The 15,262-nt window shown below is 35.6% G+C and overlaps 1 protein-coding gene across 1 annotated transcript in view; it reads right to left on the bottom strand.

Annotated features, from left to right (window-relative positions):
* ITGA4 (integrin subunit alpha 4) overlaps positions 1 to 15,262 on the bottom strand; it is a 39,192-nt gene that overhangs the window by 7,106 nt on the left and 16,824 nt on the right. Inside the window, exons 11-20 of the mRNA XM_086466293.1 lie at positions 13,599 to 13,693; positions 13,131 to 13,221; positions 11,736 to 11,781; positions 11,206 to 11,360; positions 9,124 to 9,278; positions 5,857 to 6,006; positions 4,528 to 4,604; positions 1,656 to 1,806; positions 810 to 908; positions 300 to 379 (exon numbers count right to left, since the gene is read on the bottom strand). Coding sequence (XP_086322419.1) covers positions 300 to 379; positions 810 to 908; positions 1,656 to 1,806; positions 4,528 to 4,604; positions 5,857 to 6,006; positions 9,124 to 9,278; positions 11,206 to 11,360; positions 11,736 to 11,781; positions 13,131 to 13,221; positions 13,599 to 13,693 — 1,099 coding nt within the window. The remainder of the gene's footprint in view (positions 1 to 299; positions 380 to 809; positions 909 to 1,655; positions 1,807 to 4,527; positions 4,605 to 5,856; positions 6,007 to 9,123; positions 9,279 to 11,205; positions 11,361 to 11,735; positions 11,782 to 13,130; positions 13,222 to 13,598; positions 13,694 to 15,262) is intronic.

Genomic DNA, 15,262 nt, shown 5'->3' with positions numbered 1-15,262 from the left:
ATGCATTATTTCTACAAACATATATTAAACAGACCTTTCTACTTACTAAAACAATATTTTATTGGTAACAACATGTCAGGCAGTAAAAAAAGCCACCCACAACATTTTATACAGGCAGAGAAACCTGCTCATTATTTAAGTATCTATTATCTGGGCTTTTTTGTAATTTCCCTTTCTCTACAGATTTGCAGCTAATGTGCTCTCCTGCAATTGTGCTTTGTGAAGTCTTTCCAGTGTTCCCTATTCTGTTTTCCAAAGCTAGTAACATTTTTCATTGAGCAATTTTTATTAGACTTTACCAGGTAGCATTAATGATGATGTTGAGGTCATCGTCTGCTCTGGTAAATGAGCTTGCATCCAAGAGGAAACTAAAATCCAGCTGTAGAACAAATAAAATTTTTTTCATGTCAAATGATAGTGTGTCCTAACACAGTTTAAATAAAAATATTTTATTGAACTCATTTAGAATTTTCTGCTGTAAAAAAAATTCATACTAACAGAATACTTGCTCTTTGTTCTTCTGCTGCCTTTCTATTGACCTAACGCATTTGTTCATAGCCATAGCGAGCTCAGTTGTGTAGGAAGCCGAGCCCAGTCAGCTGATGCATAATACAAACAACATTGTCCCTTAATGAATTAGTCTAGAGAGTGTTTAAGCAACTAATTTTAAAAGTAGCAGAGAGAGTCAGATACCAACATGACAAAAGAAGTTAGCTGGGAATAAAGGAGAGATTCTGAAGTTTTTTCGCCCCTTGAAAATCCTCATATTTAGGGTATTTTTAAAGCTAGGAACTTCATACATAGCTTACCTTTGATTTTTGATCTACATATAAATAACCAACGCTGCATTCAAGTTTCACTGCATGATTTTCTTTATCTAACACTTCACAATGTATCTGTTTTTCTTCCTAAAATAAAGGATAAATTATTAGTGATTAAAATAAAACTGTTTCTTTCAGACATTTCAAATTACATGCACATGCTGAAATTGGGGGATTTTTATTTCCCTGAACTAGGCGTGTGTTATGTCACTGATGCAAATATACAGAACAATCGTATTATTCATGACTACTGTAACATATCCTTAATATTGATTACTGTATCCTATTACTTCATCTTCTGTTCGCCAACCGTAAAGCTAAGGCATATGCACCAGACCCAGACCCACTCGAGATTAAAGCCAACCTCAGAAAGGTGTCAGGAGGATTCTACACAGAGAGCAGTTATTTCAAAAAGCAGAAAGAGAAAACAATAACATTTGTGACTTCTTCATAAGACTGTGTATCTGTGAAAAAAAGCAGATTCAATGAGGTCTTTGTGATCACCGAAAACATGATCATCAGATAAAATGCATCAGTAATGTCCTGAAATACATTTAGAAAAACAATACATTTTTATTATTCAAGTTGTTACCATCACATCCTGTTATTGAAATTATTTAAGTCACTTGCATTGATTAAATTGCACATGGTTTAGGTAGCTAGAAGTCTGAGAACTTAAAAACGTGAGTTTTGTCAGCTTTTTGGGGGGCTTGGTGGGTGTAGGTTGTCAGTATCTAAAGAAAGTCAACAGTCCATTAACATAATTTGAAAAATGTCTGGCTGAAAAAGAAAAATATCAAAGGTCTACTGTTTGACAGGTTTTTTTGTTCTTACCAATTCTAAAACACGGATGAAGTAAAGACCTTTAGGGATCTGAATGTGGAGGACAGTTTCATAGGCATCATCTCCAACATTAAGGAGAGAAACGTTCAACAATAAAGTCTTCATACTTCCAACAGCGAGGTATGTTTTCTTATCATGAGGCCTACAAAAATAATTAGCATCATAATAAGTGAAAAGTAATTCTATATACAGCTTGTATGCAAAAATTTTCCTCCACGGCTCTTTTAGGTAAATTTCATTTGGTTCTGACAAAGCTTAGCTGGAGATCATTAGGAAATTTATTTAGTCTTGTACCTGAAGGTACTACACCAGGTAGCACCTGACGGTCAGCTCCAGTACTGTGCTTTTCAAGGCCTGAGGTTATTAACATGAGAACATTGTTATCAGACCAGCCGTGCTTCTGGCTGTTACAAGATGGGTCCTGTCCTTTCCTTTACAGATGAGAAAGGCAATGTGCTACCGCTACAGCATTTTCAGACATTATTTCAAAATGCACTCTGTACACAAAGTATAGGATGGGGTTAGCATGAAACAGGGCACAAAGAGGGCAAGTGAACAAGCCTATCTGATGATCGATGTAATGTTCTATAATCACGTTACAAGTACAGCCAGCCTGTGGGGGGGCTAAAAGTAAACTTCAGCTTGACATTAAAGTTTAATTAAGACTTGTAGAAAAGCTGCCTAGAAATAGACATTTATCAGATATTCTGGCTTGAAACCAAAGCATTAGTCACTGAACACCTTTGGGAAAGAAGCTGGCACTTAGAAAAGCAACAGAAGGTAAAAGCACTGCATAAGCAGATAGGTTCCAAGACAAAAGCAAATTAAAGAAAAACACAATGTTAACATTTCAGTAGCTTGATTAAGTTTAGGTTAAATTTTAAAGCTGGTTTACTAGTTCTATGCTTACCATTCAGTCCTCTTATATGCATTAAACACAAGCTCATTAACAAGATGCTGTCACAAAGATGCCTCCCAGCTTAACACACAAGTACACAAAAGCACCAGGTGCACATCTGGGACTACAAAGCTGAACTGGAGCTTTTCCCTGGTAATCATATTTCATTCTTCATTAAAAAATGCATGATGCGGACTAGAAATTTACAGAGCAGGCCAAAATCTAAGCAAGTTAAACAAAACATGATAGTGTATACATGAAGACTCATAACTCAGTGAGTAAAGCATTATGTTGACACCCCTATTCGATTTCATTCTTTTAAAACTAAAAGTGTTGGCTTTCCTGTTCAAGGATAATGAATGCATTCTGTCTAGACAAAATAAATTAACGCTTCACAGCTAACTAGTTTTTAATCGAGATTCTAGGGGCACAATGTAATTCAAGGTGATACTTCACACTTTATCAAGATATTTAGCTTGTTTATTTACACTGAAAATCTGCTACCAGTACCTAATGCCAAGCAAGAACGTTGTAATCTGTTTTTCTTTCTTAGAGCTTTGAAATACTTACAAAACTGCACTGCTAATGTCACGAATGGAAATGCTGCACCACCTCTTTTCCTGAAAAGTTTATGATCATTCAAATAAAATAAGGCTAAGCAAATGGAAGGGCTAAGACTCATGCTACAGGCCACGCGTTAAAGTAGGCAGAAAGATACTAATCTTATTCTGAAATCTGTGAAGATGTAAAAGCTTGTGCTCAGGATCACACAGGTGTGATTAATCAGCATTATGTGATTGTCATCATCTTTCGGTGTCATTTTAGGCTGTTCAACCTAGTGTATCTCGATTAAAGTAGAATCAACTTTAAAAGTGATAAATTACACAAGAAAAACCAGGTCACATGCAAAATACCTAACTGGCTGAGATCCACAAGAAGTAACGCTTCTCTTTTTTTCACACCAACAACTCTTATTTCTTGCTTTGAAGTATAATATTCCATAAACAAAAAGGTTGTGATAATAAAATACAACTTAAAAATCAAATCATTAAAACCCATTCTGGCTAGAAACGATGGCACACAGCTTAGCTTAACACTTTCCAAAGATGATGCTAAACAGAAGTACACCTCACAAAGTATTGCTTGGCCTAACACAGATTCTGCAAGACCACGGTAACTGTATTTAAATACTTTGAAAGTACATTCATTATCTTGCATAATAACAGGATTTAAACGTTATACCTAAGTGAAGGTATGGGAAAAACTGAAACACACTAAAAGGTATATAAAAAAAAAAATAGGGATGTAAATAAAAAAAAATAAAAATCACAAACCAAAATTAATCTTGGAAAACACAAGCTAATTCATGTAGAGAAAAGAAGTCTAAACCTCACATAATACTCAACCATCTGGTGTCTCAATCAGCAGTATAAAACTGAAGATGTAATGTTCTTAAGTAAATGAGGAAAAAGAGCCACTTAATTATATTTATTAATTCAGTTATAAAATAACAATGTCTTATTACAAAACTGAAGTATCTTCTTTGTACAGTGCAAGTACAGTATCGTCATAAGAGCAGCAGAAATAATTGACAGCTTGTCAATTTCACAGTAGTTATCATGTCTACATCTTGAGTATGCACTGTGCATTGTATCTTAGCCCAGTTATATATGACGTGTAAAATACAAGTTTACCTTTTTGTGAAGAAGATATATTTTATGAGCTGCAAAGTCTCCTAATCATGCAAGAACAGTTCTTCAGTTATATAGACTTCTGTTACATTTCTTGGAAGGTTTAGGATTTAAAAATATTCTTCAACTAAACACAGCTTTACTCATATTTCCTCAGGAAGTCCATAGTCTACTTTTGCAAATTAACATTCTTTACATACAAAAGATAAGGAATAATTTAGGTAAAATCTTACCGAACATCTTTCAAAAAAAATGAAAGCCAGATTATACTTACTTTGGAAAAGCAACTTTTCCAGAAACTCTTAAGTCAGCAGAACAATTTTCTTGGGAGCAAAATCTTGCGAAAACAAACTATAAAAGACAAATAAATAAAAGCACTTTAGTGTATTTTGCATATTCCAGTGAGTAGAAGTACTTCCAAAGAAAGACACCTATCACCATGTTACCAAGTATCTGGAATTGGCTAGTAGCTCTTGCTTCTGAAAACAAGCCAATCAGGCTATGATTTGCCATTTTCCAAACACAATCTGTGCACCCAGAGGTTTCTAGACTCAGTCTCACACAGTTAAACCAGTGGGTGCGTGTTCAGCTGATTATTTAATAGTACATAGAAAGGGCAGGGTGTTTTAGAGGATCCAGCCTCTGCAGTCTCTCCTATGATCAGCACATTAACTTTTGCAAGAGTTTCATTACACCAACTTACCATACTGTTAAGTAAGGTTCGATGAGATCAGAGACATCCTGAGTTCCATGTGTCTGTGCCTTGGTTATCAATATGCTATAGAGCACATTTATGTCACTATATTCAACAACACCCTCTTTCTAACTCTGCAGTTTCTAAAACAAAATTTTGTATGAAGATGACAAGGAAAAGCATGCCATTGAAAAGGAGCTTTATATCTCTCAGAGCTCTGATAGTCAGCTGTATTGAATTACATGAAGCTTACTGTTTGTCAAAAGTCCTAGTATGTTTATGACCATTTGGTAGTTAAAAATTCACAGCATCCTGATTTTTGCTTAAGTCAGAGTAAAAGTCTATTAACTCTTAATAAGGTTTTTTTGAAAAAGAGTTGATTTCATACTCATTTAAGGATACAGAAGACACTTGTCTTTACCCCAGACTCCGTGTTTGAAAATCTTCAATACCTTCACAGAACTAGAAATTCAGCAACGTTGTTGAAACACTTCAAGATTAATACCAACATGATATTGTGTATTTAACACAGAATTAATTTTAAAGAACAATTTTATACTGGAAAGTGACTCATCCTGTTTAGTTGAAAAAGAATGAATATGTCAAAGAGTGTGTTCTGAGGTATACAATATTATATATTCTTGCAAGTTCTCTGCATGTACTTTTTTAAAAAAAACATAATACAAATTGTATACCAGTTCTGCAAAGATTTTTTTTTTTTTTTTTTTTCCAGCAAGAGTTAGGCATTTTTTTAGAATGCTGGTTTATTAATTAAGATCAAGGCAGTAGGTGCTGGTATGAAAATGCACTCCTTCACATGCTATGGATGTGTGAAGCTTTTTTTAACTGAAGATTAAAACATGAATATTTATTTACTGCATTTGAAAAAAAGAGAACTCATACACTAACCTTGCTTTTTATAACATCTTTTTCTTTCCTCTGTTGAAGAACAGGTTGAAGGGGTGAAAATTCTTGAGCGTTCCTTTTCTGTAGAACATGATGCCCCAGATGATAACTTGCTTCAACATGTACAGGAGTCAAGATATCCCTTACATCTTTCTATGAAAATTGGAAACCTAATGAGTTAATCATATAAGACAAGACATGTATGCTTATGTTTTAAAGATTATAAGGTTCCCTAGAACTAACTTAAACAGGAACACTTATTTTTTACATGTAAAATAATTTCATATGCCATATGGCTCATATACTTTTCCAGACATCTTCGTCGCCGAAAGAGGTAATCAGAAACGCAGAAAAGCATAATACATTCAATGACAGCATTAGGCATTTCAGAATGGAAGATTCTTTTATTGAAAGCAATCTTTTTGAATAGGGAACCTATTTCTGTCAATAATACTGCCTTACACACCTATGAAATGCTGTATTGCCCAAATAGAAAAACAGGCAAAAGTTGGCTAAAATAGAGGAAGTTAACCAGTGGGATAATGCCAGTCAAAACCCATGGATATTTCTCTATGAAATCAAAAGGAGTTCTCCCACAGTACCACTAAATCAGGTCATGACTGCATTTTCTTTTTCTGCCTCTATTTCCTATTCTGTATTAAAAAGATTAAACTCCTCAATAAATTACTATTTTGTACATGAAGTCTTGACTGTGTAGGAATGTTGCAGATCAGAGCATAAACTACCTACTTGTGAAAAACTGAACAGCTTGAAGCACAGAGTACTAACAATAGCAAACCTGATTAAATTATTCCCTAAGTGTAAGAGATAGACAGACACTGATTGTCCCTCCACATGGCCACCACTTTATTTCTTATCTGCAAGCTTGCTTTGGCCAAATCACATATTATCTAATTCATAATGATTTTCCTCAAGGTCTTCCCTGCATCTGCTTTATATTACTTCCATTATACTAATTAGCTATTAATTAGTCTTTACTCAAAATACATAAACCGTACATCGTCTCTTGCAAGGACTGTACTTGACAGACATTCACACTTATTTAACTTTAGGAGCTTCATACAAGTACAGAAACCTCAGTGGGTGGATGGAGATGCTTGGAATGCTATTAATTAAGAATTAAAAAGAAAATTTAATTATATGGAGAAAAAAATACTAATGATAGACTATAGGAAGTGATGAGCCAAATCATATCCTTCCTCCTACACAAATACCTGCTGATGCTGGTATGGCAATCTGTACAAGGTCAGCTGTCAGTCAGATCTCTCTTAGCTTACAAAACTCTTATAAGTAAGTGGCAATTTGCCATTGCTTCTGTAAGTAACATTCACTTAGGTGCAACTACCAGTTGAGATGCATCTAGGCAATTTTCCAGTAGATAACATAAGCTTTCCTTTCTACCCTGAAGCTTTATCGTGAAGAATTGGCTTCTAATGGTGTCATAAACAACAACAACAAAGTAAAAGTAAGGAAGAAGGAAAATAAATATATGGAAGACTTTTTGCCTGTGGGTTTTTTTGTAGCTGTAGAAAATTAAGTCTATTTCCCAGCCTCTGCGCAGGATCAACTACACCAGACATCCTAATAGATGTTTGTTTCAAAAGGTCACAGAATTGCTACCTTGAGGATTTTAAAGAAAAGGCTAGGCAAACTGGTCCATTATTTCATTACTCTTGTTTCCCCTTACACCTAAGTATTCCCTTCCTTAGTATTTCTCTAAAGAACTCTTTTCCCCCCCTTAGATAATGTCTTATAGGACTTAATAAGACATGGTTCCTCTGTGTTTGCTAGTTTTTATTGTTTGTGGTTTAGGACTTCAAGTTCTTCCCATTTATTCTTGAAAAATTTTGTTGGAATAGGCAAGCTTCTAAAATGTTTGATAGACTGAATAACTTCTCTTCTTTCTTGTCCAGTGAATGGCCTTGAAAATACTATATCCTTGCCCTGATTGCAGTTGTTTTTACTTTCAAGACAGGTCCCTTGTTCATCTTTCAGAGGGATACATCAAGCATGAATACAACAGTTCATTTCCTCCAGGGCACAGTGCCTTTGAGACTACCATTGCAAGTTATGGTCTTACTGACTAGACTCTTACTAACTTATTTCTGAGTCAGTACCATCCTCAGTTTCAAAGGATGGTTGCTGTTGGATCAAACTCTAACAGTCAACTTCCTTCTGCTGAGTAGCTGGTACCATCTCTATTATTGGTGTTGGTACAGGCCTCCCTGGCTAGCTGACATCTTGCAGGTCTCCAACAGCCTCGTGCTGAATGCCCACTTGCCCTGGCAGCACTTCTACCTCTGTGGCTTCTCCTCTGAAGCACTTCTACCAGCAGATTACTTCTACAACACAGTTTTCTCTACACCTTCACAGACAAAGAACTATAACCACATTCACTACTAATCTGGTCCAGTTCTGAGGCTGATATGTCCAGGAGAAGGACATATCTGTGCAGGCTTCACTTTGTGAGCAGAGGAGTAGAGAGATCACTTTTTCAGCACAGTGCACATTCTTCATATTGTTCATCTCTAAATTCATTCATGAAACTCTCTTGAGTGCTCTTCTTATCCTTTCCAAGCAAGTGTTTTTCTTCATGCTCTGCTAGCCTTTGGCTCCTTGCAACAAACTCGCATAAGAGACCACACTACAGACTCTCTTCTATCAATCACCTTCATTTCACTTCCTATGGATCAGGAATGGGTTCTTTTCTTACTACCTTATCTACTCATAGTAAAAAGGGCAGTAAGACCATACAAGTGTTCTTTGAAATAGTTACAAATGACAAAACATAATAAACATTTTATCTGTGTAAGTACAAGTCTAAAGATTTTGCATTAAGGAGTACACAGGAAAGTTCCATTGGAAATGTTGAGCAGAAAAGATATGTTATACCATATCTTCTTGGTTGCTCCAAACTGGTCTTGATCTATGATCTGTCATCCATAAAAAAGGGTGAAAAAATTTCAAGAATGCTCATGTCCTACTTCATCACTGTGATGATGATGATGATGATGATTATTATGTGCATTCTCACTGACATAAGAGATGGCAGACCCACTGACTTCCCCACAGAAAGCTAAGAAAGCATCAGAATTAAAATATATTAACTGTGGAACTTATGAGCACAAATATTTTACTTCCAAAATGATGTAATGCAATTGTAAACAAAATAGGTTGTTTTGCAGCAGGTGTGCTTTTCAAAGGAGAATAAAGGATTTACAGGGCAATATATATTGAAAATTCCATTACCCTCATAAATGCTGGATGATCTTTGCAAGCAATATTTTTGCTGTAAATCTTTACATTTCCTGAGATTGTATCAGATGTTCCATTGGAGGAAAAATAAAATCTTCCTTGTGTATCCACTTTTCTGTTCACATCAACGCTCAGATTATAAAGCAATACTGCAAAATAAAACGAGGGGAAAATAAAGTTAAAAACTTGTGTTATAATTTTCATGATTTTGTGGTAGAAATTACATCTTCTGACTCACTTCCTTAAGTATGTTCTGTAAGATCCATTTACTTAACTCTTCTCTGACATAAATCCATACCTAACGAAAGCTTCTAGCCCTCTGAAAATTGATTGTGTCATGACTGATCTCCAAGACATACTTTTATATCAGGGATAGTTTTGTCAAGTTATATTTATAGTTTTCTACCAAATCTACTTAAAGAAAAAGAGCTGACATTAAATTCCAACAAACAGGTAAGTCAGACACTGACAAATATTGCTTAACTTCATTTTTTTCTATTTGAGTTAGCATCAATTGCTTTAATAACAAATTGCAAATAAATTTCAGAGCATTACCGATCTATTACTTCTTAATCTCTGCCAAAAGTTGAGTTAGGATATCTAGAATTTCCTCTAGTCTTTTCTATTTCAGTTGAAAAGTTTTATGACCAAATCCAGCAAGGGTAATCCAGTCTGACTGCTCATCTTTCAAAACAAATATGCATTTCAAAAGATCTGAACTTGAAACTTTGCAGTTCATCATTGGATGTGTTCTCTGTAGTGTTCCTAAAGGATATTGTGTATTCTCATACAGAAGATTTAAGCAATTCAATTTTGTATACCATGTATTTGCAGGGCTGTTTGCAGTTTACAGATAGCACATGGCAAGCAGGTTAAAAGCACCCAGGCAATACAGTCAGATTTAGACAGTAAATTATTTTAAATAAGTTCACCATAAATATTCCCTCCAATAGATATTGCTTCAAGCGCTACCATTTTTTTTTTGGCAAAAGCAAAATATGCATTATTATAAAATATAATACAAGATATATTTTTCAGTAATTTTGATGGGAGTCCCTTTCACATAATGTTCCATAATGGTACGATCAGGTGCTTGAGCTGCTTTGAGGAATGTCTTTTCTCTATCGCTAAGTGGGAGCTGCATCCTACAGCAGTCCCGTATGGTTTGGTCCATGTCTGGAAGGACTGCTTTTAGAAGACAGCTGAATATCATGCTGATTTGATTCCACATTAAGAAAAGATATTCACCCACCATTAGTTCCCTACATAACTGCAAAGCAACGGACCAGACATTTGCATGTGGAAAGTTCAGACAAACTTGGCAAGACACACCTGTTGGGATCTGTGCAAAACTGAATATGGTCCCTGGGCAACTATGCAAAAGAAAGTGTCCACAGAATAAGTGCCCTCCATTGCTCTGTGAACCTTAATGGCATACTTGCTCATTCAAAAACCCATCAAAATGACAGATTAGTTATTATGATGCTATGAAAGGGACCATCTGAAACGGCATCATTACAACACAGTTTAAAAGTATGAGCGTGAATCTAACCACACCACTGTTAGGCAAGTTAATTCAGATACTGGAATCAGCCTGTCTGTGATTGTACTGCTTTAGTACTGCTGCAAAACTCATGTGAAAATAGTACTAAACGGCTGTGCACAGCCCCAGCTGAACTCTTCAGCATCACAACCCAGCTATAGCTAGCTAAAAATTAGTCTTTCTTTGTCTAAACCGGTTGCCGTCAAAACTTTAGACTACATCACTGATGCAAAAGACAACTTGGAGTTCCACCTTCATCCTCACAGTATCTCACCTTTTTAACATCACTATCTCTTCTAGGCCATGTAACTCCAGTAGTCCTAGTAGGGATGTGCTGTTATTCTAAATTGAATAAAAGTGTAACGGCTTGATGTTATAGGGTAATTATGAGTTAAAAAAGGTATCCATGTTTTTAATTTTTCATTTTATACTGAACTCAGATTAATGGTCCACTAAATACCAATAGCATTATTCTGTAAATAGGTGCATTTAAAATGAATACATATACTGGATTTTTTTTACACGTAGCTTACCAATATAACCAGGTACCTCTCGTCCTGTATAGCTAAAGCATATCTTCAGATTCATACAGACGGCAGGCTGGTCATTTTCCATGCAGTTTAAATTAGTTCGATTTACTGAATTAGAATGTTTTAAAGAAGCTTCAACAATTATCACTGGTTTTGTTCTAAGAATAGAAAAGAGTTAACTTTCACAAAACACTTCAGGAAGAGCTTACAGAATCTCTGCAGAATCTAACAATCTCTGACAGAATCTATTTTTATATTTTATAATTTTTAAGCTATCTGCATTTTTCAGAATCCAAATAGTTGTATGCACATTCTTGTTGACTCAAGAAGTTTCAGAATGCTGTTTCCTTTTTCTTCAAGGTGTTTACTTAAATGTTTCAGTTGTAGAGCATTCTAGAGCCTAGTAACTGAAGTTCAAGACACCAAGAAGAGTATCACAAGGTTAAAATATACTACTGAGTTTTATTAAATTGCACTTAAAAATATAGTTAAACTGTATAGTCTTTAAAAGCACTGAAATGTAGCAATCTCACCTAAGCACAACAGCAGAATCAGAGAGAAATGCACCAACTGCTACATCTGTACAAAAAAAATAGATCAGTAAGCATAATTTGTCAACAGGAATTACTTCTCAGGCACAAGTATTTTGCAGCATATTCACCTTCTGGTCAGCATTCGCCCTTTATTTATTAGGAGGCATATGCTAACATTTAAAGGTGATCTTCTCTGCCTAGAAGATGATTCCACAAATGTCCACTGTCCATTAACGTTGCATGCTAATTTGCTGGACTTGCAGATATTGGTAATGTGACAATTTGATTTCTATTCCACATTTAAGTGGCTGATACCAAAGAATAAATTCGGCTAAACAGGAGGTACTTGCCTTCTTTTCAAGCCAAATATTCAATGTTGCTATACACACAAACAATTCAGTTATATATTTGTAACTGTATTACATGTAAGAAATCATACACAGAGAGATTGAAAAAAAAAATTACTTAATTTACTCCAAACTAACTGAAAACTATTCATGCAATAAGGAAAGAAATATACACAGTATATATACCTCCCAAATAAGGTAGCGGAAGTGAATCATCAGATGACTCTTAATGATATAAGGGTCTGAGGATGTGACTTTCAGGGTGCCCTGGCAGCAGACTACTTGTGCACTACCTCTTAGCCCAGCATTACAAATTAACCTGGATAACTTTTCTGTTGACTTAACCAGAGCACATGACATGCAGTTCACAGTAACTTTATGCTTTTTCACCCACAGGGGCAGGACAGGCAATACATGACATAACCCTTATCTGCAAAATGTCAAAATATTTTGACAATATGCACAAAACAATGACTATACACTTGGAACCAGCTAAGCTGTTTTACACCAAATTAGCACTTCTGTGTCATGCCCACAAGAACTCCGCAACAGTCTTAATCCAATGCTGAGCGCCCTAAGTCACGTTACTGCATTGTTCACACAGTCTGAGAGTCAAGGAGCTCAGTGATTCCTGGCAAAACCCAGACTACATGAAGACCAGTAAGATTTTTAGGTTAGCGCACTAGTCTAGACAGCAAATGTCCTTCCAGTGCCCAAACTGGTCCATTGTGACACTGGCAGATGACATGGCTGCCCGAGATGGCTGTAAAAATAAAAAGTATGTTTTTCTTCCTCTTGTGTACTGTAATCTTACTGCTACATCATTCTTAGTCCTTAAATAGTTAGAAGACTGAAAACTGACTGCTTGGCTTTAGCTTTACCTCTTTTTTTTTTTTTCCCCTCTTTCTTCTCAAAATGCAAGATGTGATGTGTCACCCTAATAACAGATTTTGCTTCTGTTAAAAGTAACAATTACCATGGTAGGTGTTGTTCCCTACAATTCACTACTCTTTTAAAAATAAAAACTAAACAAAATTATTTAATTCACCTTGATATCCATTGTTATCTGCATCAATGCCACTTGCTATGGATTGTCCAAACATGCTTAAAGAATTACTGACTTGAAGTCCTTGTATTCTCTGAGGAGGAAAAAAACAGAAGAGAAAATTACTCTTGGAAAGGTAATCTTTCAGTTTCAATTTCCAATGAAAAATGTTAGCACAACCATCCTGCTGCTTGAAGGCAGTTACATGCTTACCTGTGAAAGCACACCTCTGAAAGTAATACTCCTCAATTACTGCAAATGTTGTATCCCATAAACCCTGTCTGAGGCCTCCAAAGCAATTTATTTTCCTGTTACAAGTTATATTATGACTGCAAATCACAGACTGTGTAAAAAAATTCTGAAATCCTTCCAAGTACCTTTGATGGTCTGAGTGTTAAACGAAGGAAGAACCCTCTTGAATTTAAACTTAAGGTTTTTCTAGATTAATTATTCTTCATTGAAAAAGTGTACCTGTGAAAACGATGGCGTTATTCCATCTTTCCTGCCATTGTATATATAAATAACCCCTTTTAAATTATCTTCTTGTGGAGCCCCAATTGCAACATCTGTGGAAAAACAATGATCAGTTGACTAGGAAACAAGAACAAGGAAGAATTAAAGAAATCCAAATCATGACGCATGCAATGCCAGACTAAATTTATTTGACTGAATTCAAAAGTGCTGAAGATAGATACAAAACAAACAGAAACCATACAGACCAGCTCAGTAACCTGACTCTGCCTTAAGAACTATGTTTCTAGAAAACAAGGGCCAAATACAGCCATTTTGTTCAAGACAAAGTCTGTTCCTACCAATACTGAATTTGACCCTTAAGAGAAGAGGTTATCATGGAGAATAGACAAAGTTATCATTTAAAAAAAAAAAAAAAAAAAAAAAAAAAAGAGAGCGCCTTGCATTCATGGAACTATGATGATTTTCCTGCACTCCACTATTCCCATACGGATTAAATCACTGAAATACAAGGAGTACTCTTTTTATGCTGCCTGAAATGAACCATTTCTTTTTCTATGAATTGTCCTTAACAGCTGATAACAGCCTCGAACAGGCATTTAACAAGGAAATGAAGCTAGCTGGTTTGTACAAAGGGATATGTTTTATGCCTAGATGATTTAATCCCAGAGGGGTGTGGCAACACAGAACAAATCAATCAACCAACCCACCGACCCACCTTCAACAGCCCTTACCAAAAAGCCCATGGTTCAAATAGCCAGAGGTTGTTAACCAAAATGTGTGTGTGGGGGGGGATAAAAGTCACTAATATAAATTGATAATTGTGAATATTCATTCACAAATAAGCAAAACTGAACTATCTGCAAATCAGCAATACTGTATGCTGCACCAATCCAAAAATCACAAGAAAGCAAAGCTCTGAAAATTTGGTTTTACTGAACAATTCTCTCATTGAATCCATATTAACTGGATCCATACTTTGGTGACTAAAACACACAAAATATGTTATGTCTCTCTGCTGGCGGGATGAAAATAGGACAGCCAAGTTGTGCTAATTAAAATTACACATATGTCCTTGAGGAGCTCAGATTCTACACCATTTTCTTCACAGGGCTGATACTGGTGGTTCAGATCATTGAAGAAGTTGGATCTGCTGTGCTTTTTTTATTACTTACTATGACAAATGGTTTTGAACACCCGATTTCTCCTTCCATTTTGCTTCCAGCTGTTTTTCTTACAAAATTTCTTTTCCTACTGCCACTCTCAATATTCCCTCCACTTTTTTCTTTTCAATATTTTTGCTCCCTTCAAAAGCTAATCCACTTGTTTGCTCTGCGTCCCCCTGCAGTTTTAGGATGCCTGTTTTACATTACATTTTGTGTCATACACCTACTGTGCTATGCTGCTATTAATTTGATTTTACTTCTCTGTTCCCCAGCCCTACATTTGGATGCGGTTTTCCTTTGCAGTTTGCAAATGTTTTGGGGCATAAACTGAAACTTATGCATAAAATTGTGAAGGTAATGCAAAACAAGAAAAATTAAATTTAAAGAGTTTGAGAAACAGGTACCAAAGGACAGGGGAAAAACAGTGCATTACTTTAAGGAAAAGGAGACCAGATAAGAAGAGAATGACCCTTCCAAGCTTTGCAGGTTACAGAACAG

This window comes from Leptosomus discolor, chromosome 5 (assembly GCF_034619465.1).
Source record: "Leptosomus discolor isolate bLepDis1 chromosome 5, bLepDis1.hap2, whole genome shotgun sequence".
In the NCBI taxonomy this organism is placed as follows: domain Eukaryota; kingdom Metazoa; phylum Chordata; class Aves; order Leptosomiformes; family Leptosomidae; genus Leptosomus; species Leptosomus discolor.
This window is presented reverse-complemented; position numbering and strand designations above follow the sequence as displayed.